The 22,970-nt window shown below is 47.3% G+C and overlaps 3 protein-coding genes and 1 long non-coding RNA gene across 21 annotated transcripts in view; 2 read left to right on the top strand and 2 right to left on the bottom strand.

Annotated features, from left to right (window-relative positions):
• Positions 1-41: 41 nt before the first annotated feature.
• LOC118512703 lies at positions 42-2,717 on the top strand. The gene is made up of 4 exons (XM_036057540.1): positions 42-215; positions 306-433; positions 498-1,344; positions 1,424-2,717. Exons 2-4 carry the CDS (start codon positions 351-353, stop codon positions 2,240-2,242), a joined length of 1,749 nt encoding a protein of 582 aa, XP_035913433.1. The 5' UTR covers positions 42-215; positions 306-350; the 3' UTR covers positions 2,243-2,717.
• On the bottom strand, positions 2,708-7,077 carry LOC118512700 (transcription factor TFIIIB component B'' homolog). The gene is made up of 5 exons (XM_036057522.1): positions 6,466-7,077; positions 5,681-6,385; positions 5,452-5,603; positions 5,175-5,365; positions 2,708-5,082 (listed from the first exon to the last, which is right to left on the bottom strand). The coding sequence occupies exons 1-5, from the start codon at positions 6,734-6,736 to the stop codon at positions 2,859-2,861; spliced, it is 3,543 nt and encodes a 1,180-aa protein (XP_035913415.1). The 5' UTR covers positions 6,737-7,077; the 3' UTR covers positions 2,708-2,858.
• Positions 7,078-7,411: 334 nt separating this feature from the next.
• Positions 7,412-8,924, bottom strand: LOC118512704. Of its 3 annotated transcripts, none has more exons than XR_004906339.1 (4): positions 8,910-8,924; positions 8,472-8,645; positions 7,580-8,361; positions 7,412-7,508 (listed from the first exon to the last, which is right to left on the bottom strand). It is a non-coding gene; the product is annotated as an uncharacterized LOC118512704 (long non-coding RNA). The 3 variants fall into 3 exon arrangements; XR_004906338.1 differs by lacking the exon at positions 8,910-8,924 and adding an exon at positions 8,719-8,874; XR_004906337.1 differs by lacking the exon at positions 8,910-8,924 and having other exon boundaries at positions 8,472-8,873.
• A 371-nt stretch (positions 8,925-9,295) lies between these two features.
• Positions 9,296-22,970, top strand: part of LOC118512701 (probable serine/threonine-protein kinase DDB_G0267686) — a 35,390-nt gene continuing 21,715 nt past the window's right edge. For 2 of the 16 annotated variants that reach the window (XM_036057528.1, XM_036057523.1), the window contains exons 1-2: positions 9,296-9,685; positions 12,822-13,764. In XM_036057528.1, coding sequence (XP_035913421.1) covers positions 13,651-13,764 — 114 coding nt within the window. In that variant the 5' untranslated portion in view covers positions 9,296-9,685; positions 12,822-13,650. Of the gene's footprint in view, positions 9,686-9,745; positions 9,899-10,979; positions 11,145-12,821; positions 13,765-21,739; positions 22,292-22,970 lie in introns of those variants that run through there. The other 14 variants (XM_036057527.1, XM_036057533.1, XM_036057529.1 and 11 more) reach the window with 13 other exon arrangements.

The raw sequence follows: 22,970 nt of genomic DNA, 5'->3' as shown, positions 1-22,970 counted from the left end.
AATAAAAGTAAACTTCAAAATACAGTTTGTATCCGAGATAGGCGGATAAAGCGGACCAGCAAAATCCGCGTATCACGAGTTTCCGCGTAACTCGAATATTGCTTGACCTTATCGTTTATCGTACTGCATAATAAGAGATCAAATTCACCTGTGCAGGTTCCAATGAAGTTTCAAAACTGCAACTTAATCTCGTATCTCCGTACCTCCGAATCCGCGTAAGTTGAGAACGGCGGATCTCGGGTAAAGACTGTACTTTGTAAGTTGTAGCGAGTGAGCCAGTTCGGTTGAAAACACTTTCCTTTCAGCTATTACCGGCACCACAGTAAAACCCACAACAAACAAAACTCGAAATGGGAGTCAGACATCTGCAAACGTTTATGGACAAGAAGGTGTCGCACGGTACTTATAGCGTTCGAATGGAACGGGAAATTCAGTAAGTGCTCACACATTAGTAGTTTGCTTTCCGACCTTGCTAAAACACTGTGCACGTCTTGCAGGAATGCGAAGCAGGCTGCGGGCAAATCGCCGCCACCGCTGGTTGTGATCGACCTGATGGCAATGTTCAGCTTGTTTTGTTCCGATGTGCGCGGCCTGCTGTGTGGGAGCCAGGTTCGGCGGATAGAACGAACGGCCGGCGATTTTTTCAAGCGCCTCACCGATGCCGGTGCCGAGCTGGTGTTTTTCTACGATGGTAAACTGCAGGCGAACAAGTACGAGACGTGGACCACCCGGCAGAATGAAAAGTACTACCGGATGCTCGACATCATTGATGCGATCGATGCACGCGTACCGCTGGAAAGGGTGGCCGCCCAGTTTGAGCATAACATACCGTCCAACACGTGCCTGAAGCTGCGGCGAGTTGCCAAACGGCACGGTAAGGTGGTCATTGAGACGGAAATGGAGTGCGACCAGGCGCTGGCAATCTTCGCTACGAAACATGGCGCGCTGGCGATCATAACGCACGATACGGATTTTCTCATCTTCGAGGGCAACTGGCAGCTGTGGCACGCGAACCGTATCAATCTAACGACGCTGGTCGCACAAGCCTACAACAGGCAGGCATTGCTGCGTACGCTTGGCTTGCAATGGCAACAGATGGCGGTGTGGGCAACGTTGGCCGGAACGGATTTCTTCAAGTATGACGAGCTGGAACCATTCCTGAACGGTCTCGGTCCACACCACCGCAAGTTTTACAAGCTGGCCGACTATGTGCGCTCGATGCCGATCACGAAGGATCTGCAAGCCAGCACGGTAAACGGCATACTGGGGCGGGTGTATAAGAACCGGCGTATGCCAACCGAAGCATTCGAATGGTTTCGACAAAGTGTCGCATTTTATCAAATCGTACGTCTCTCAATCCCGCGCACTAGCCGGCTTACGTACCCGCTTCGCTATAACGTCTATTCCCTTTAATGCGTTTCAGGATGCACCGACTGCAGGAGGCACACCGGCAGCGAACGACCGGTTCGGGTTTTTGTTGCAGGCAGAACAGTGCTTTGCGCACACCGTACTTACCGGAGCACCGTTCAACTGTACGCTCTTCTTCTTCGACTACCGTACGACCGAGTTTACAAACTATTACGAGATCATTGAACCACTGATTGCCCGCATCGGGGGTATCCTGCTGTATCATTACCAGCCGGAACGAAACCACATGACGGTGGTGGTGAAGCGTAACCACGAAGAACCGCATACCTTCGTTACCGTACCGGTAACATACCCGCAAGCCGTTACACCACCCGAGGTGAAGGATTTGATTTCGAAAGACGCAAACCTGCTGTCCTCACTGCTGCCACGCAAGCTGCAGCTGTTGCGCTGGGTTTGTTCGGAAGAATTGCTTACCCGGGAGGAGCAATCGAACGACATCCCGCCGGCCCTTCTGCTAACCGTACTGACCCTTTATCGATTGCGTCGCACCGGTGCGATACGCATGTTCGAAGCCGATCTGCTGCTCCTGATCGCTTATCAGGATACGCACGAACTGTTCGATCCGGCGGAGGAACCGTACCCGCAGCGACTGATTGCCCGTGCCTTCCGGTTGGCTTTCCTGTTTCAAAAGGTGTACACACACCTGGCACGGATTGCGAAAGCGCTTGGACTGCCGCAGTCGTATCGCCCCTCGACGCCGTTCGATGGGCTGCGGTTTCACAACCTGTACCGGGTGTGGAACTGTACGCGCGTCGAAACGCACCATCTTGAGCCGATCAAGGAATGGCGATTATACGAATTTGCAAGTTATTAGACGGTGGTCATCGTTTTTTTTATTGCAACCACCTAAAAACCTTTCCAAAAAAGGAGGAGTTTGGAACACAAGAGCACATAAGCCCATTTCTTAAAAAAAATCAAAATGAAAAAAGAGAGAGAGAGATACATATTTAATCTGCCAGCCATATAATGAAAAAGACTTAAATACTTACTTATAAGTAGATTCAACTACCTCAAGTAGTCAGATACGTCCTCAACAAAAGCGAGGTATCTGTACGGTCTCAGAGTGTCCGGACTGGAGGCACTCTGGTGTACCTTACCGGCCCAGGCAAAAGATTTCCGAACGATGATGCCGGCCCAGGTTTCTCAATTGTTAAATTTGAACCGGAATCAGAGTAGGCTGGCCTGCCTATGGACAGGTGGAATCCGTTGGTAGCAATGCCACTTTTCTTTTTAATCTTTTAATTCATAAAACCAACATCGAAATACATTGTTATTTTCAAACGACAAAACACTTGCTTTATTTGATAAATGCTACGATTCAACAACGGCCATGCATGCAAAAAAAAAACCCCCCGCACGAACACACTTTCCACGCGCACCAAGACGTTATAGCTACTTACTTAACCCGAAGTTGACATCCGGTCCGTCCGTTACCGATGCTCGCCCGACTCCAGTATCGAGCGTATGCTTTCAATCACGTCCGCTGGCACGTCGAGCGGCTTTTCGCTCAGCTGTCCCGTGTCCGGATCCGACACGTAAATTTCGTAGAACGTTCTGTTCGGGTTCACGCTGTCCTGGCTTTCGACCAGCACCAGCGAATTGATATCGATATCGCCGAGCGAAAATCCACCATCGTCCTCCTCCTCCTCCTCCTCCTCCTGTTCCTCCTGTGCTTCCTGTGCTTCCTGCTCACCGGTATTTGCTGCGTCTTCCCGCTGCTGCTGCTGTAATTCTTCGAGGGTAGCGCCCGTATCGAATAGCGCATCCACCTTGCACAGTTCTTGCTTGCCTAGTTCCACACTCACGTCGGTGTTTTGCTGCGGTAGGTTCAATGGCATTTCGTGCTTAGGAGAGGTTGACCCATCCTGCGTGGCCAATGGAAGTGTCTGCTCTTGGCTTTGCCCGGCAAGTTCTCCCTCCGTCGCCGATGACACCACCGAGGGTGAAGCTTCATCCCTATAGTCCTGCTGCTGTACGGAGGAGGAAGCGTATTGTGCGGACTGTTCTAAGCTCGCCATCGGCTTACCCGGTTGAAATTGGTCGGGAATGATGATCGTACCGCTGGACGAATCATATTCCATCTTTTCGTAAACCATGTACGGTATCGGTGCTGTAGAAGGCACCGCCGTCGGTGATGGATAATTTATAATCTGCACATTAACCGGTACGTTGGGACGCTCGCGCTTCACCGCACTGTCGAGCAGCAAGTGATCCACCGGTTCGTACTCGTCGTACTTGATCTCCACCGGCGTTAGCTCATTGATCATGGTCGGTTCCATCGCGTGACCATCGTCCGTTCGAACGCAAGTCGTGTGCGTTTGATCGTCCAAGTTTTGCAGCGTTATCACAGTGATCGTATTATCTTGCTTGGCGAGCACCGCGGGTTCGGTGGAAGAGGGGGCCACCGCGGAAGCATCGTAGCCCGTGCCTTCTTCATGCGCAACCCCGTAACCATTGTCTTCCGCATCTTCCACGCACTGGTACTTTACGATTGGTAGCGCTAGGTGCCCGTTGTCATAGGTCGTTGCTGCTGGTGGCTCGTACAGGACAAACGGTCCACCCGGAGCAGCTTCGGGACCGGCAACGTTATAAGGCTCATCGTACGGTTCTTCCGCAACCGATGGCGCACTGGTGGCCATCGGTGCCGGTTCTGTAACGTCTTTTTTAATCGCCGCAACACTATAATCTGGTAACGGTGGTCTCGGATCTTCAATCGCCTTCGAAGCGCCCGTTCTGGACCGGTTCGGTTTGGCGGTGAGCCGTTTCTGAGACGAACGTCTATGCCTTTGGTGACCCTTCCAGGACTTTGCACCTTTTCGTGGCACAGAAGTGTTTTTCTGGCTTTCCATCACTACTAGCAGACTGCTGTCCTGCTCAGCATCGTTCGTATCCAGCAATGGGGATTTCGACGGCATTTCAGTGCTTGCAATTCCATTTTCATCTGCTGCAGCATTGCTGAACGTTGGGTCGGGAATCATAGTATGAGGCGCGCTGTTGCCATTAGTAACGGTTGCAGGCTGCTGATGAACACTCTCCTCTAGCATGTCGGTAGATAGCTCTGCAGTCATGGTAGAAGCCAGCTCCGCAGCATTATGCTCCATTGCCACAGGGGTACATTGAATGGTTGTGGAAGAAACATCCTCGATTGGGGTGTTTGGTGTTGCCCAATCCCCATCGATAGCCTTACAATCGTTCTCGTTCTCAGGTGGCACAGGTTCGGTCCGTGTTTGTGGCTCCTTCTGTTCGACAATGCTGGCATCTAGCTTCGCTGTAGCTCGTTTCTTTGGCGCTGGGGTACGTTTCGGTATCTTTAAGCTTTCTTTAGCCGTCTTATCTAGCGGAACGATCATTTGGTTACTCTCTTTGGAATTGCTTAACGCAGTCTCGGTTAAGCTTTCCAATTGTTGCTCTTCGGACTGTTGCTGCTGCTGCTGCTGCTGCTGCTGCTGATGCTGCTCCTCTTTCACGGTGGCAAGATCGGTTGGAAGCGTAACGGCCGGTTTCACAGCAGACCGTTTCTTCACCTCAGCGGTTCTACGCTTCGGCCGCTTCAGCACTTCCGGCCCTAACGCTTCCGACTCATCCACTAGCGCCCGTTCCGATTTGCTGAGCTTTCGCTGAGGATTGCTGTTGGTGGACATTTGCAGCAGTAATCTTAAAAGAAAAAGAAATGGCAAAACAAAAACACGTTAGGCTTGGCTATGGCAATGGAGGTAGGCGCTTGGTTATATGGGGAAAGATAGTACTTCTTCTGAAGCTGCTCCTTTTGCTGCGTTTTTAACGCTTCAAGTTTGCGCTCCTTCTCTGCCTGCCTTTGCCTCTCGAGCTGCTCATCTTCATCCGCAAACTGTTGCTTCAGCTGTTCCACATTGAACTCATTGGGGTATTGAAGCGCTTTGTTCACCAGCTGCAGATTGAGGCGTTCTTCTTTTTTAAACTGAAACAACAACGTTTGCTTGTTACCTAGGCTGGTCGTAAAGGGGCGGGGGTGGGGGGGGGGGTTCGGCTTCCTGCCGTCGCTACCTTAAGTTTGAGATCACGGCGTGAGCGCTGGGGAAACATTGTCAACATCATGGAAAAATCGGTACCGACCGTATGCAGGCAACGATAGAAGCGAATCGTTTCGCTACTGTCCCATTCCTTGGTCCGCCTGTTGCGACTATAGTAGCCGGAATCTGTGAATCGAAATCGGGAAAGCCGTTAGTCGGTGTATGGCCGCTTCCTTACCCACCCACAAACTGCCGACACTCACTGCCGCTGAACTCATCCTGGTACACGATGTCCGTGTTGGCAAGCGTTTCGCGCATTTCTCTCTCGCGCTCATTTTCTATCACTAGACTAGCTTCGTCGAGTATCATTTCCCCGTTCGGGCCCAGCTTCAGCTGGGGTGTTAGCTGTACCGGGGGAGCCTGTGCCGGTTTCGGAGCCGGCACCGTAATCGATCCGGACGGGACCGGTGTCGGTGAGCGTGATTTGCTTACGCTTCGGCTACGCCCACCCTCCCTCTCCCGACCTCCGTCGACACTTTTGGGAATATTTTCCAGCGAACCGCGCTTGCTCAGCGCAGGCGGTGCCATCGGATTGTTCACTGGGTTGTAGTAAATCATGTCGAACATGGTCAAGTTTTGTTTGTCCACATTCTCGATGTTAGTTAACCGTTTGCGGATCTCCTTTTTATTGTCCAGCGTACGCTGCGATTCTTCCTGCTTGGTTGCCACTTTCCGGGTGACCTTGTTGACGGTCACTCCTTCCGGAAGCGATTTGTTCGATGTGAGTGACTCGGTGCGATTTCTTTTGCGTGCTAACGGTAGCGTGAACGTGGGCCGCGTGTCCTGTTTGCGTGGGGACGTTGGTTCCTCGCCGTTCGGGACATTGTTGGGCAAGCTTGCATTTGGTTCGGAGCAACTGGATGGGCTGGATGATAGATGGGCGGGCTTCACGACATCGTCTACCGGTTCTGTTATAGAAAAGAAATACAGGTGAATATAGATAATGGTTTGGCTCTAAAAACATGTACCGATATGAACAAACACATACTGGGCAGCTTAAACTCCTGGAATGGCTCTTCAGACGGTGCGTCCGGCTTCAGGGCCGAACACGTGCCGCCTTGCCCATCCGCATCAGGTACTGCATTGTTTGATTGTGCAGGCAGTGTGGCAGCGTTAGCCACATCGATTTCCTTGACCGGCTCTGACGGTGCACTCTCCTGCTTGATCGCTTCTACGGCAACGTTGGCCGTATTCGCTTTCGGTGGCCGGCGAATGCTAAGATTTGCCGCAACTTTTACGCGTGGTCGTCGGGTAGCCATCACTCCTCCGGTGTCATGAGCAAATCGGAAAAACAATTCGGACAACCTTTTCTTCGCCTAAACTAATGACAGCCACCATTCAATCACTTAATTAGTCTGTGTGCCTTTCCGCATCAGTTTAACAGATTTTGCATCGCACTCGGTGGTTTCTTCGCATCGTACTGATTTTAAACAATTGCAGCCTACGAAACTCATTGATTTGCTGTTAGAAACGGATGATGAGTGAAGAGCATTTCCTCGAAAGCGCAATTTACTTCCAACACCCGCAGGTACGAATTTCTTACGCAAAAAAGCATGTTTTGCGACGATGACGTTCTTTCTGACGCAGCTAGCCCGATGAAAAATCTCACACACTGAAACGTCCACTTCCCAAGTAGCATATTGAAACAATAACAAAGCGTGAGAAAGTGACAGCGCAAAGTGCAAGAGGAACTCTAGGACATGAAATAACCCGGCTAGCACGATTGAGGACCAGGGGTATGTAGAAATCGAGCGAAATGGGGGAAAAATCCCGAAGCAAAAATCCGTCATAAAAGCCATCACTTAGACGCGTTTTATGACGATTTTCAAATTTCGACAACTTTTCGCCCATTTCTTCAATTTCGCCCCTTGGCTGTTTCGTCGCGATTTCTTTCAGTGTGTGCGTGTCATCTAGCATGAATGTGGCATTGTGCGTGTGATTGTTACCCTTTATTGAAATTCACAGCTGAAAACATAAACATCGAGATTTCAAACCGCAAAGCAGCATTCAAATACAACTCAGCAGTTTCACCTGAAAAATAAATAAATAAAAGTAAGTAAGATTAAGTGCATGACAATGAATCAAATTATTATCATACTTACATAAAAAATAATAAAACGATTGATTATTTCTGCCAAAATATAATGTCGGAACCACCAAAGAAAGGGCGCCTTTTTGCACTGCAACAACTGCCTTGGGCTGTATTATGCTCCACAGGCGCGATCGTCCGTGTTTTTGGACCGCGAACGTCATCAAGACCGACGTCGGAACCGTCTCTTGCCCCCGGTGCTGGTTCCATCGGTCATTCCCGCTGCTGGATCCGTGGATGGCATTCCGTGATCGTTAGGATCGTTTGACGAACAAATGCAAGGATCGCAGCCGACTACAAGTGCGACGCCGAAATCGTCTGTTGCTTAAGCTGCTGGTTCATGCGCGCATGACGTTGCGCGACCGGCAAAAACGACTGTCGTGCATCAAGGATCCCGTCAGCCGTCACCAAGCATGACACCGGAACCGTGTGTTTCATCACCGGGATCAACATTTCACGAAGAGCAGTCGTCAGCAAGCAGCATTCATCCGTCAACCGTATCTATTCATGTAAATAAGAACACAGAGTTAATTCAAGCAAAAAGAACTTGTCCTGGGCACGATTTTGGTTCACAATGTTCATTATTAAAACTGGATGCCTGAACTGCCCAAACGGCTGCGGTAGTGGCCACAATACACCCGATGAAAGGCGTGCGACGCCATGCTCAAACCATCCCGATGCAATATATAAGCAACGAAGAGTCACTGGACAGGTTTGAAGAGCATCTTACAGATGAAAATTTGTTTTACACCTTCATACAGCGTGCGGATGCTGTACAAAATTGGTTGCTTGAAGCTATGGGTGGAGGTAGGAAAAAAATAGGTTAAACAAGGTGTAATATTAGCGCAAATGAAATAACAGTATGCGTTGCTATGAACACAGTAGTATGGAAAACAATACGTTACCTTTTTCTGCCCGGTAATGTGCAATCCGAATGAAATATGATGATCACAAAACAGTAATACTCTTGGCGTTGTTTACACACATGGAAAGATGCTAGAGTATCAGCCACACACACAGCTTTTTTGAAGCAATTTTTGTTATTCCAAGGCACTGCACATATCGGTAATAAGTAAGATCTGTTCAAAATAAAGAATATTTAGATTATTTCACGAATTTTTGCACATAACCAAGCGGATTGCGCATGTTTACTTTTCTGAACTCCAACTGAGTTTGTTTACACATTTTTTGACACAGCGGCGTTTTGCTCGCTTTTGACGCACGCACACATTCAAAGACAGCACAGCGAATGCGCTGCAACGAGCAAAACAGCTAGTTCGCCCGAGCGAGATTGCCCCCCACGAGTTTCACCCATTTTCGCACGATTTCTACATACCCCTCACCTACAAACTGATCCGAATTGTTTGCCGGGAAGCGAAATGAGAAATACAAGTAAAAGCGTTCTATTGTGCTTATTCCTCTTTTTAGATGCTTCCACACACATGCCGAATTATGAAAAAAAATCCTAAATTTTATAGAAATTTCACTGTTTGTAAGCGATTGCATTGTGTGGCGACAGCTGCAAAAGAACTCTTTTCTCCTGAAATATAACAGCGATGTACATTACCTTTGTTCGAAGGTGCATGCAAATCATTGATCAAATCAAACCGTTCCCAGAGCAAAGCATAAACACAATACGATACGATTTGATTATTCAACTTTGCCAATTTGAAACGGAGTAAATTCCCATCGTTTACCCTAAATTATGCAAAAAAGCGCTCATACAATATCATCGCAACCTTATTTTATCGGTTAGTAATTCGCAAGATATTTTAGTACACACAAGGAATATTAAAAATGTTTGCGATTCTAAATTGTCAGCCATCATGACCACCTGGCGAGCCCACCAGTGCATCTCACTTTGTTCGCCTGTGCTCTGACAGCAACCAGTACCTGTAGTAGTGTGTGAATTGTGCTGCTCTCTTGCTCTCTTTCTCCACTGTCAAAGATCCGCTTCAACTGTGAAAACAGCAAAACTATTTCCTAAACAGTAAAATTTTACAGCTACGTAAATAGCCCACAAACCCCACCAAGTTGGGAGGAAAATTCGAGTTACAACTTACGAAAACGGAAAACATCCCATCGTTTGCTGCGCGTTTGAGTGTGTGTTGTGCTCACGGTAAGCCTGTTCAGTGAACCTTGCGAATGTGATTTGCTGGTTTCGATTCGAAGAAGGAAAATCAGTGGTGCAAAAAAAAAAATGCTCGAGCTGAGAAAACTGTGCTGTGCTGTGCTGCATAACGTTTCCATTCATGGAGCAAAGTAATGTTCCCTGCATCGGGCAGCGTGTTTCGACATTCCATCCTGAAGTCAATATACATTTGTCCTCATGGTAACCAGCCGAACTTACGTCTAGGCCTTCTGCTCTTATTCATTTGCTAGCTGCAATAAAGTGGAGAGTTGCCTTCCTATTTCATTTCTAATCGAATCGCAATCGCACTGTTCTGGGGGTGACCAGATAACTTGGGAGTGTTAGCAATTTTCTTCCCAATTCCCGAAGTTCAACGTATGAGGGAAAAAATATGTTACAGGTTTTTATTTATCGCCATCGCCTTTTCCCTACAATAGCGGGGTGAAAAACGGTGTAATACGAGCTGGCGAAAAGGCAACGGGATGAAAAGCAAAAAAAATACCGATACAGGAAAACGCGTAGAAAAATAGCCTCCCACTTCCCACATCGCGAGAGCGCAGAAGTGTGCGTGCGCGTGTGTGTATGGATGGATCCGTGCTATAGCTGCTGTGGCTCTGCGAACCGATGAAGAAACTGCGCGAGCGGGAGAGTTGCGAGAGTTGAAACGCACGAAATGATGGTATGTGGCGGTGGAAAAGAATGGAAAGAATTGTGTAGCTTTTCGGCCGCGGCGCGGCTGTACATCGCAGCAATAATATAATTCGTTCGATTTCCTACACACTGGGTGCGCTGTGTTATCAGCTATCAGTGTGGGGTTTGTGTGTTTTTCTTCACCGTTTCCACCATCCCTCGCGGGTCTCGCTCTTTCTCACGCTCTCTTACTACTCGCGCATTCCCTTTCTCACTCGATCCAATACGCTCGGACGCTCTCCCTTTCGCACGCTTTTCGCATCGACACGCGAGGTACATCATGCGAGTGTGCGGTAGGAATCGCTTTTGAAAATTATATTGGGATTAGATCGCCGTTTTTGCTTCACTTCGATTTCGCTGTACCTGCCTTTCTTCTAGATTGCCGCGCTATCCGCGTAGTAGTAGCAGTTTCGCTCTCACACTACCCTACAGCCCAGCACCAGCTGCTTGCTTAGGTCAACACACAACCAACCCCCCCCACCGACGTGTGTGTGTGTGTGCGTGTGTGCGAAGATTTTAATGACGGTGCGCGCGAGATATACGCAGGGCCTGCTCGCAGCTAAAGTAGTAGTTATTTCAACCGCCCCGACCAAAATACAGCGCAAGCGGGAACACAACATCGTTGCCTCGAGGCACCTACTTCCAAAAGACGTGCTGCTGCATGTGAACAACTGCGCGCGCGTGTGCATGTGAGTGAGTGTGTGTGTGCGCGTCTTGAAGAGCGCGCGAGATCGAACTCGCGGTTTCTGGTTTGCTGGTATGTGTGTGCGGGTTGTGCAATCGCGGTGATATGTTTTTCCTTTTTCCCTGCTACTACGATCTTGGACTCTTGCGATCCCAAGCCCAAACCTAAATCTTGCAACGAGAGAGCCCACATGGATGCACTTTCCATTCCCGTCGAATAGGGAGTTAGGGCACGCGGTTTTCCTGGACCTGGAGGTCGAGCGTTTTGCGTCTCCATTTAATTTCAACCGCAAGGCGGGAAGCTGCAATAGCAATGGTCAACAACAAACGTCAACATCGTTTTTGAGCACACACACACACACACACACACACGCGATGTTAGCGGATCAAGGAGCTGTGGGGAACGTCCACTGACATTTTTCTATTTACGATGATGTTGTTGCGCTTCTGCATTCGTAAGGTTTCCGTACCGTAACACGTTTGGGAATCGTGTGGCAAAATGATCCGCGGACAGCAAGATTAGTGTACAACGCCAACGTGGAGAGAGAAAGAGAGAGAATCTTTAAGTACTACTACCAACTGTCAAAGGCATCGCAGTTCAAAATCTTTCAAACAAATCCTGGTAAAGTGCTTAGGTTGGTCCCAGTGCCCAAGGAGCTAGCGGCATAACACTTCACACGTCAGGACTGCCTATCCAGCTATGGGTAAAATCAAGTCAAGGAAGTCTGCAGTCGAAGGTTTAGTGCCACAGGAGAAGAAGTCGCGAAGATAGATTGCGTGAGTGTAGTTATCAGTTTTTGATAAGACGTATTTCTCTGGACTATAATTAGTCGCGTAGGATGAAGCTGGGACTATATTCCTTCTTAGCTGAGATGAAGAAGCTCTGAAGGATGGTGGCACCCTCAATGAGTCAATAAGGGAACAACAGAGAAATCGCTACAATAACGAGCCCTACAAGTTGTATGAGTTGTCTCACCCATCGTGCAGCGATCTAAAACTCATCAGGCTTCGGGTCGGTTGGTCATGTCATGAGAATGATACCGGATGACCCAGCCAGTAAAGACGCTGGGGGGTTTAGTTTTTTGCACACCATCAGCTGATTGAGATATCAACTGAGTTCGGGCACTCTCCGGCTTAAACAAAATGCGTATTCTGGTTGCTAAATGCAAGTCTTGCTTTGGTTGTGAAGATTAAATTTTCCTCCGCTTCAGAACATCCGTCGATTGTGAAGTACTAACTTACACACACACACGCACAGCATGCACTAGAAAAGTCTCCAAGAGAGCCAGCAACCGTCGTCTGTGCTCACACAGATGGTGTCCTCCAAAAGCCTCGACGTTGATCGTCCGTAAGAGAGAGAGAGAGAGCGAGAGAGGGAGAGATAAGGTGAGCGAAAAAGAGCAAGAGCGTGCAGCTTAAGAAAAGGGGTGGTTTTTTTGTCGGAAAAGTAAACTTTTGCATCGCAACCCGCGCGTGATGAGGGTGGCCTACTGGGAGACGGGTGCAGTGGGTAACACATTATGCCGTCGAGAACGTTACCGGATGGGAAAACAAAGCAGGCGATTTTCACGATTAACACAACCGTTCGCCAGCAGCTTCCATTGAGTGTGTGTGTGCGCGCTAGTAGTTGGTGCTCGGTTGCTGAATGCTGCAATCATTTCGGCATTCCGCGAGAAGAAAAAAGGCTAGAAACAACTGGTGGTGACGAAGAATTAACAAATAAAGCATTCATTTTCACCTTCCTCTTTAGCATTGTGGCAATGAAAACCCGGCCGCCGGCATCGAGAACCGAACTGTGGTGCAGCAGCAGTAAAAGCGGCAGTGTTCTTCGGTTGCAGTTGCGGAAAAATTATACCCCACAGTGCACAGAAGTTTTCCACACGGGTGCATGAGTGTTGTACTGCGAAAAGAAGCAAAAAAAAAGGAGAAACAACGGATGTGAGCTTCTTGAGCTTTTTCCCCGAGAAGCATATATACGCCAAGTGCGTCTTGTAGTGTGTGTGTGTGCGCGCGTGTGTGGTGAATTTTTGTGAGTGTAGCGACGAAAAATGGATCGAAAGTGAAGCAAAAGTGTTGCAAACGAAAAAAGTAGAAAAAAGTCTTGATTGGTTTTTTTCCCCTCCGACAACAGCAGGAGGTCAGTTGGTTTGTTTTACGTTTTGTTTTGTGTTGTTGGCCACAAGAGTAGCCACGGCATGGTCGTCACCATGCTGTTGCAACAATAGCTGCGTCACACACACGCACAAAGCAACACGCTCACACAAAGTGTACTGCTGTTGGGTGTGGAAAATTGTGGAAAATCGACAGCTAAACGTACAGCAAAAAAAAAAAAAACACCCCATCGAGGAAAAGCCTACCACGTTCATGTGTATGTGTGTGTTTGTGAGTGTGGGTTTGTGTGCGTGTGAGCGGAAGTGAAACGGCAACAATAACAGTGAGCGAAGTGTGACAAACACAGAAGCGACACGTTTGGTACACGCACACGTGCGTGTAGCGCACGCGGTAAACCGGCAGCAGGAAAATAGTGCCCGGGCGGTGGAAATTCATCCGACAGCAGCAAGCAGGAAAAGCGGCCGAAAATGGCGAACCCGAGAAAGTTTAGCGAGAAGATTGCACTACACACGCAAAAGCAGGCGGAAGAGACGGCCGAGTTCGAGCGGATCATGCGGGAAGTGTTGGACGTCACGTCGAAGGTAGGCAGTTTTTCCCGGATAAGATCTTCCGTCCAGGTTTTCCTTTTCTGTTTTGTTGTTGTTTATTCTTTTGTTTTTTTTTGGACCGTTTGTTGGTTTGGTTTGATTGTTTCGGTTGGTTCTCCAATGCCCAACCACCACTTCTCATCATCTGTAGGAAGAGGTGATGCATATACGGTAGCATTGGAATATGTGTTTGAGTGCATAAGGGGTTTGAACATCGTGTGTGTTTGTCTGAGTGTGTGTGTGTGTGTTGGAATGAATTTTCTTTTGTGAAACAGCGCCATTGTTTCAATTATGAGTCTGCAACGAATGGAAAAGCGTTTAATGACGTCGTCAGTGTCACTTACATTCATTGATAAGGAGACTGACTTCTCTAATAGAGATAAACAAATTGAGTGGTTGGGAGTGGTCCGGAGGCTGAATCGGTAGCGGTACCGGTCTTCACACGGCAGGAGCGGGTATCGAATCAAATTTGGGCCATTGCATCGTAGAATGGGCTGACTATACGGCTACGTTGTATTGAAAATTGTACCATAAACTAGCAGTTCGGTAAATCAAGAAGAGATAAATAAGCTTTTTAGGTTGTTGGAATAATTGTTTTGTGCTCAAACTGAAAAAATAGTAATTTAGCAATACGATCTATTTGAATGCCAAAATATTAAAAAAGGTTCTTGAATTGCGATTGATGATTGATTCGATCGATTAATTGACTAACTAATATTAAGGCGGGGTTTTGGAGAAAAAATAGAACAAGAACATACTCTTTGTATCACCCGGATCCTGAATCCAGAATTCCGATAGTCCTAAAAAGATCGTCAAAGTGTCACAGCATTTATCCAAAGCCAAATGTTGACTTGATATTTGCTTAGCAAGGGTATTTGGGGGTGAGAGCCTTTTCATTCGTATGGCTACAAATGTTTAAGTTTGGTGATCGGGAGCTTTTTCTTTCGCGTCAACTGCGGGTACTCTGTCTTGGGAAATGGTATAAAAATGAAAAGTACGATCAAAGTTTAAAACAATTTCAGGCAGGCACTCAAAACTGCAACTAGGTCTACCTGTTACCCATGTTGGATTGTGACTATCTATTTCATTTTAAGTCATTTTAAGTTCATTCATGTATAATCATTTTAGCAATAAAGCTTTTCAGGTCTCAGGATATAAATCAAAAGTATTACCTGATTCTACCGCTTCCAAAGAAAACGTTTTTATTTTTAAAATAAGTATATATGCTCAATTGTTTAGATAATTATTTACTTTTGTAAACGTTCTGCTTAGTCGCAATGATTATTTTGTACCAGAATAGCGATACGCATTTTTTCTGTACTTCCTACTCCTAATTGAACAGTAAAAATCAACAATGCTCCGATACGTTTTACAACTTACAACCCACGAGAACCTTACTGGAGGGTACAACTTACCGATGTTAATTTATGCGAACGTCATCAGTTAATCGTTTAAAGGCATTAATTACAAACGATCGACCGATCGCGATACGATCCAAGGGGGAGGCATCACGGGTGCTAGCGTATTGTTTGTGGTAGAAAATATTGCTAGTAGATGCTAGGTTATGGGAAGTGTGTTTATTGGTGCGTGTGTGCGTGACTTTAAAATTCCGCAATATGTTGCTAATGTCTTTTTAAACGCATGTACGAGGTGTTTTAGGGGTGGTACGGTCTTCACTCGGTAGGACCGAGATTCAATTCCCATCCAAACCGTCTCCCCGTACGCAGGGCTGACTACCTTGCTATGGGTAAAATGGCCACAGAATGCCAAAAATGGCAGGCCGAGACCTCTCGAGGTTGTAGTGCCTAGGATGAAGAGAAGGAGAAGAGGTAATTTCTTTGGGTAGTGTTTGTCTAGAATAGAATGCTAGAGCGTTGCATTAAAATCTGTCCCCGATTTGCTTTGGAAATGAGAGAGCCATCTGGCGGATCATGAAAGCATGCTAAAAGCATTTCCGGCGCAGTGTGATCAAGCTACATGCTCATGGAGTACATGGAGTAAAAGAGGATTCACATGAGCAAGATCGTTAGTATTGGGTGTTTCTCACTGTTCAGCTGTTTGAAACAGTACTGCAACGATGGTGTGCTGCTGTACTTCGGAGAGTATTAGTGAATCGGGTTTTTTATTAACCTTCTGTACCGGATTGTAACCCGTTTCACTACTCGCAGGACAGGGCAGGGTGTTCTCGGCGATCTGAAAGCTGAGAGAGGGTGAATGGGGATAGGGTGCGATAGCGAGCGGGTATGAACCGGGTGTGTATGCTGACGGTTTCGTGCCTGTCGGTATTTATAAATAACGTGTTAAGCAGCAATCGTGTCGGGTCCCTATTTTGAGTCTCACGCTTCTGTACCACTAATAAACCACAGCGGCCCGGTTTGGCCCTGCCAAGACATTGCTGATTGCAATCTTCTCGCTGCGATCGCGGTACTTGAGTGTGCCAGATCGCCTGCGATGCACCTGTACAGACCGTTAAGCTAGGCGACTGTTTTGAAAGGAAAAGTAATCTAGACGTGTTGTCCTCTTGCTCTGCTGCTCGGGCAACATCGTTCTAGAATGCATTAATTCCTTGGTGAGTGACCAAGTTGAATGTCAGCAAGGAAAAAAAAAACGAATCAATTCCCGGCACTGTGTCACTCGAACTCGTTTGATCAGGGGACGTTTGTTTGCTGGTACGGGAAGGGCAAGATACAGCAGGCCAGTGTCGTAGCTAGTCACTGGGAGGTACTTTGAGGGTGTGTGTAGTGTCCTTATTTACATACAGTTCGCCAGTGTGCTGTGTATAGGTGTAAACCATGCTTCGGACCGTTTTGTTGGTGCTGAGCAAACAACCCCTTCCGCCGCAACACATCTGTGAGCGGCTGTATGTTGTTGCTCATCGGGGAGAATAACGTCTAACCAACATTAGAACATACACTAGTCAGAGCAGCTGCTGCTGCTTGGCTCTTGGCCACCTTTCTTGGTGTATGTGTGTGAGAGGCAGAAAGAACGAAAAGGTTGCATTTGTCCAGTGGGTTGTCCGCGGGACGACCCACGACGCATTGATAATGTGTTTGTTTCATCATCCACAGAAAACTGGAATGATAGTAGTGTGTAGTGCTCTCCTTACTGTGTGGTGAGGAAACTTGGCCCGCGATAGGGGCGTCAAAAACCTGCTTCACAACCTACACGGTCCGTGCCTCTACGGCACCCCCCTGCACGTTCCCAGCAAATGTCAATTAAATGGCGTTTGTTGCTTTCCGTTGCGAACGAGCGGGCGCACGCGTTTCGCTTCGATTACGGCCAATGAATCTCGCGCCTGATCTCGGATGGTGGCTGGCTAGCTAAACGGAGGGGCGAACTGAAAGTGTGATAAGAAACAACCCCCACGTTGCTGCTGTATTGGCGAGAGCGCGAGAGACAAACTCCGTTCGGACATTCTTTTAGCTGCACTGCGATCGCGTCGCCTTTCGCTCAACTTGAGCAAAGAATCTCATTGCATCGCTACCTAGCTCAGCCGCTACCTACCCTGATAAGCTGTCGAACGAGTGCCGGGCCCGTGTACCGAGCGGGAAGATTTTTCCCTATGCCTGAATAAAAATATTGTCTTCTCGTGGTGTTTGCCGTCGTGGGTATATTGACGTTGTTGCGTTTGCGCGTGTTGTTTACGTTTGGCTGAAAGGTAAACGCACGCTAGAGGGTGTGTAGCAAACGGGTGGTTGTAACGTAACGTGCAGCGATGCGGGGTAAGAAGATGCAGTCTTATGCAGAGGTTGCAATTTACGGAACTATCGAACTCTGTTGATATTCGTTGAAGCGGACATATTAATAATTTTCAGAATTTTCTTTAAAAACTTACAATATGATTGCGAATTTATTTGGAGTTCTTCAGCATATCAACATATTAAGTACCAAGGTTGCATGCTCAAACAAAAAGCTTTATATTAAGGTCTAGGGACTAGTAGCCGAAATCATTTCAGGTATACACTTGATATAGACCCCTAATACCTCTCAGGGTGGTAGAAACAAAGAAGTAAAAATAGGAGAAGATTCAGACAAAGCCTTTTGCTTGAAATTTTGATCTTAGGCTTGGCGCATAATCTTGTGCTGGAGTTGTGCTCCCGGAAACTTGAACATTTGTAGACTCAGCCCAGTTGTTACATTATTCTCTTTCTCTACGACGGATCACCACTGGCCGACTGAAAAAGAGCGTGTCAACGGACCGATAAAGTGTTAATGAGTAGTTGTGCAGTTCAGAGCACGATCGTGCAGAAAATTAAATTCGGTGTTTAGTAGCACTTTCTTCAACGTGTGGAATTTCCATGTGGATTGTTTATTGGCCGTTTTACTTAATTTGATAAATTGTTCAAATAAAACAGAGGGATGTTTGTTCTCTCGATTTGCACAATTTCATATCTATCGAGCGTGATGTTGACCAATATTTTCACTAGCGCTGCTTACAAGCAGTTTCATCTGCACTAGCTCCAGCTCTGGTTTGCCCCTCTTGCCCATCGCAGCGAACCAAATTGAAGTTCAAAATGCTTGCCATTTATTTCGTTGGAAGTTTTTCTCCACCGCTCTTTGCCCAATGGGTGGCTTTATGTGGTGGAGCCACACAAAGACTTCCATCGCCAAGAAGAAGGATCTATTCTTTGCCAAACAACAGGGCATGGTCTAGCGCGATTTCGGTTTGCCAAAATTGTAAACCGGTTTGCACACGAGTACCGTAGCACGTAGCTGTTTGAACTCATTATGCTTGCTTGTTTTGCCAGCCAGGGGGGACTGGACTGTGAAGGCTTGCTGCAACGCCAGATGCCTGGAGTGGTCAGTAGCTTTTTGAAGCCCGTAATCCGGTTTATGCGTGTGCGTTTGCTTCTAGCTGCTTATTTTGTTGTCTTTCTAACGACCCAGCATGTTGTGTGTGTGTGTGGAAGCTTTAAGATACCTGTTTCGAACCTTATGTACATGACTGCGTGACACAGTACCAATAAAATGGTAGATTATGGCCCATTACGATTGCTGTCTGCTGGTGGTTATGCTGAAAGCCGATGAAGCAGCAGACTACTGGGGAGAGCTTTTATTTGACTCATACCGTCACTTACCCCACTTGTTTCTTCGGTCAATGTGGAACGGAGTATTGCGCTAAAAATAGAAGAACCTTAATGTTGACAGTCCTCTAAACCGGTTTTAAAAAAGCTAATGTTATAGATTTAGCATTGGAGAAATGAGTGTGTGCTTTTTGATTGCATGCTAAACGATAACGGAATATAGCTTAAAAATAATAATTTGAAAGTTGTTTCATAACTGAGGCTAAAACCTCCAGTACCGCTTTTGTTAGCTTCGATGCTCGTTAAATTTAAGCCTAGCAGTCTGGCGTGTTAGAATTTGCTAGATTCGTGCGCTACAAGCCACTCTAAAACATTATTTAATCCTTGCATAAAACATTAAATAATTACAATTTAACCACTTTAATCTTAGTTCGAGCATTAATAAATCGTCGCCAACGTCCAAAGTAATTCACCTTGAATATTTTCCACCAGTACGCTCAGGATGTTCCACACGTGGACACATATTGTTGGGGCTTTCGGCACCGTTCGTTCGACGAGCTTTGCATAATGTTTGCATTTCACATTAACGCATGCATCAAGATTGTTGGAGCACGCAGCGAAGCTGCTTCGCGTGGGGGTTCGGTCCGGTGCATATAATTTTAATAATTTATGAGCTACCCTCGCGAATGAATTGCCACCATACATCATCATGGTGATCCAAAAACGGAAAGCAGGCATGACTCACCTGCGATGGAAATGCCTATCAATTTGCTGGACGAGATTTTGCTTCATTTTTTTTTGCCTCGATGACCGATACGAGTTCGTTCTGTGTATTTCTTCACTGTACCCGGCTATTCAGTGTTCCAGAGGGTTTTAGTTTATGGCATTGCAGTTCCGTTCACCGCGAGTCCGTTTCGTGCATGTAGTTAGCAGCGAAGACGCTTCTTTCTTACACTTGGACCCTTCCTTAATGGTGCAGCTATTGTGGACGTAATAATATCGCGTCTTATCGTGGTTGGCAGGGTGTGCGTGTGCGTGCATGTGAGTTCAGAGCGGAAGTCATGGTATGGCACGTGAATAGTCTTCGTGCATACAAATGCGATGTGTTTTTGCATCTTCCGCTTCAATTTGGTATGATTAGATTTGGAGCATTCAATGTTGTCAATATCCGCCCGTTGTTCTTATGAATTTTTATTGCAAATTCTGCACCACGCTCTCTCGTGAGCTGGCGAAGGTTCTGGAAAAGGCATCGCACATACCCTCCTCCCTGCATATTTCAGCATCTGGATTAAACAATTATTCACAGCGTCTGGATTTGTTGCACCCAACCAGCAACACAATCCGCGTCTCATATGGCGCTTCCGATAATCGGTTCCATGTTTGTGAGCGTGTCGTGTCGCGCGGCATGCTGTTGATTGAGACTCGGCACATTCTTATCAATTGCTAAAATTGTTCGCTTATCGCCTCAGGGTCCCGTGGACGGTTCGTAAGCGGTGGGCATACTGGACCTGGAAATGGGTGAGGAGCGCATGGGTACAAAAACACGTTGTAGATTCGTAGACGGCTGTAGGTAGCAGCCTCCCGGCGATGATTTCTGCCCAGAACGTGTTTAGCGCCATCGCAGCCTTGGCCTGGTGTCTACTGCTCTGCTGCTAACCCTTCCATTGACGATGATTTTGTATCAGTGTATGTTAGTGTGGTTCTTGGAATTGTTGTACCAGCTTGACATGTTTTGAGTTCGGTGTTTCACGAACCGAACTACAAAAGTTTTAATAACATAAACCAATTGACACAATAATATTTGGAATTGGGTGTGAGCAACGTGTTGCGCACTACGAACCTTCATTTATCATCTCTTTTTAGGCTTAAACGCCATTATCGCCGAGCTGTCTAGCTATCTGTGGTTGGATTTCCCCAAAGGTGGATAATCACAGTCTTGAAGAAACTGAAAGCGAGTGGTTGTTGCGAGTCGTGAGATAGAATGAAGGAAATTTCCACTTCCAGCCTACGTTTTTGAAAATCAGAATTTTAAGACAGTAGTATGAATATTCTGCCAAAAACCCAGCATCGTCGATCGTTTTTTTCCCGTCAGAAAAACCTACATACCGATCGGCTACGACTTACTCAAATATTGATCCGCGTGTGCACACGCAAAGAAATGTCGTCAGCAAGAGCCGCGAGTCCCTCGTGAGCGTGTTGTTTAGCTCTCCACGTTCGTCGGCGATTTTTTTTTTGCTGTGATAAGATCGGTTCGGGTTTTTGGGGTGGCACTCTTCCATGTGTGACAAAAAAACCTTACTCACGCATACGTATCTCACCTGCTCAGGAAACAAACAAAATCGTCCATAAGACACACCTGAATTTGAACATTCGCTGCGAAACACGCGCCGAGGATCGCGGCCGTTTTCGGTTCTTGTCTGGTTGCCATATTCAGTCTTCGTAGTGCTATTTTTTGTTGGTAGACATGGCAGCACATGTTCTTCACAGGGGAGCGGGTGTAGCCATAACCTGCGCGCTATGGAATCCGGAAACCCGATGAGCAGTGCTCCAAAGACACAGTTCGAGACGGGACGCATTAATCGTCGCAACATTTGAAGCGCACAACAACCCGGAGAGACACAAACACCGAATGTATGTCATCGATCGACGAGTCTAGCGTGTGCATGTGTCGGTGTTGTTTCTCACTCCCTTCACGGTACGGTTTCAAGTTCGGTTTTAGCGATTTCCTCATACGAAACCACGCGAGATACGCGTCCCCGCCGCAAAGAGTGCTCGCGTTTGTTCTCGCGTTGTTGTTTCAGCGCGTGTTCGTGCAACGCGCAGCTTTTAAGCACACTGCGTACGTCATTTGCTGAGTTCCCGCGAGTTCCCGTGAGCGCGCGAGCGTTTTGTGAGCTGATCTTACCGGACAGACAGGGCTGACATGTGGCTGAGTGGTTGGAATCGAGTTTAATTCAATTCCGGCGTCTTCACGAATCGGGTTCTTTTACTGTGCGTACCAGAGAGAGCGTCTGTGCCCGCGCGCGTGTGTCTTTTTAGGCATTCTTTTTAAGCTAATTTACACTTTGGTGCTTCAGGTGTCATTAAATCGTGTTAGTTATATTAAATTTTATACTACTTGTGGAGTGGCTCGATTGGCAGTTTTACGTCGTGTGCAGAAAGTGAGAAGAAGAGGTCATTAAATAGTGAATAGTGTCTTTACGATAAGTTTGTTAGTTTATCAGTGAATAATTGGTACATCGGAAAAGTAATCCGAATTGAGGTGTGGTGCGTACAGTCTAACGTCCAGTATCAGACATATCAAGCAATCGTCGGCGCGCCTCAAGATTGCGTCCAGTGCGGTGGAAAAGGTGCTGGGCACCAGGTGCAGCACCGGCAACATGACCAACCCGCGAAAGTACCGCGACAAGATCAAGATCCAGGAGGAAAAGATGAAGCTCCAGCAGCAGGAGTTCGAGCGCACCATGCTGGAAGTGTCACCGATCTTCGATCGCAGGGTAAATGTCCGCGAGTGTCGACGCACGGGAAGGTGTTGTGCAGACATATAAAAAAAAGAATATGCTAGAATTAATTTCGACTGCTTATATCCACTGTGACTTCCCAGCCTAAGTGGTGGTACCGCAGGAAGGTGCTCGTGCGCGTCAGCAGAAAGTGCGTGATCATCATCCTCGTCTTCTTTTTCCAGCGACCCCAAAAGCCTACACCATCCGTTTTGGCCATTAAGTCGGCTCGGGTGGCTTCTCGCGTGCGCGTCGGTTTTTTTTGGCAAGCATGGAAAAAATTCTAAACGACGTAATCGAGCTTGACCTTCAGCCGTGTACCGGGCCGGTGGGTTAGTAGCGATCGAAATCCAAAACCAGGGGACCGGTTTTGTGCCGTCCGATGGCTCATCAACGATGCTTCAACGAATGGCCAAGAAGAAGAGTCTTCCTCTGGGGAAGAGTGTAATGCTTTGCCGGCCCGATCCATGTCGGTGAAGTTCTTGAAGAGTTGCTGCAAACGATGTGGACTTGTAGGGTGGTAGGGTAGGGGCAAGTGTGTGGGGATGGGGTGTCGGTAGAATTCCACAGTGTCAAATCCAGTTTTTGGCATTTGGGAAGGTTTGGTGTGTCTCGTTAATATCCACTTCGATTTTTGGCGGATGCTATTAACGACGTTGTTTGTGGGTATGGTTTA

The sequence above is a fragment of the Anopheles stephensi genome, chromosome 3 (genome assembly GCF_013141755.1).
Source record: "Anopheles stephensi strain Indian chromosome 3, UCI_ANSTEP_V1.0, whole genome shotgun sequence".
Taxonomy (NCBI): Eukaryota; Metazoa; Arthropoda; class Insecta; order Diptera; family Culicidae; genus Anopheles; species Anopheles stephensi.
This window is presented reverse-complemented; position numbering and strand designations above follow the sequence as displayed.

What these genes read in the sequence shown, in the direction of transcription:
- LOC118512703 (XM_036057540.1), top strand. Translation starts at nt 351, where the DNA reads ATGGGAGTCAGACATCTGCAAACGTTTATGGACAAGAAGGTGTCGCAC. An exon ending in CGAATGGAACGGGAAATTCA is followed by an intron (nt 434 to 497) that starts GTAAGTGCTCAC and finishes CACGTCTTGCAG; the next exon opens with GAATGCGAAGCAGGCTGCGG. An exon ending in GTGTCGCATTTTATCAAATC is followed by an intron (nt 1,345 to 1,423) that starts GTACGTCTCTCA and finishes AATGCGTTTCAG; the next exon opens with GATGCACCGACTGCAGGAGG.
- LOC118512700 (XM_036057522.1), bottom strand. Translation starts at nt 6,736, where the DNA reads ATGGCTACCCGACGACCACGCGTAAAAGTTGCGGCAAATCTTAGCATT. An exon ending in GCCGTGATCTCAAACTTAAG is followed by an intron (nt 5,366 to 5,451) that starts GTAGCGACGGCA and finishes TTGTTGTTTCAG; the next exon opens with TTTAAAAAAGAAGAACGCCT. An exon ending in AAGGAGCAGCTTCAGAAGAA is followed by an intron (nt 5,083 to 5,174) that starts GTACTATCTTTC and finishes TTTTCTTTTAAG; the next exon opens with ATTACTGCTGCAAATGTCCA.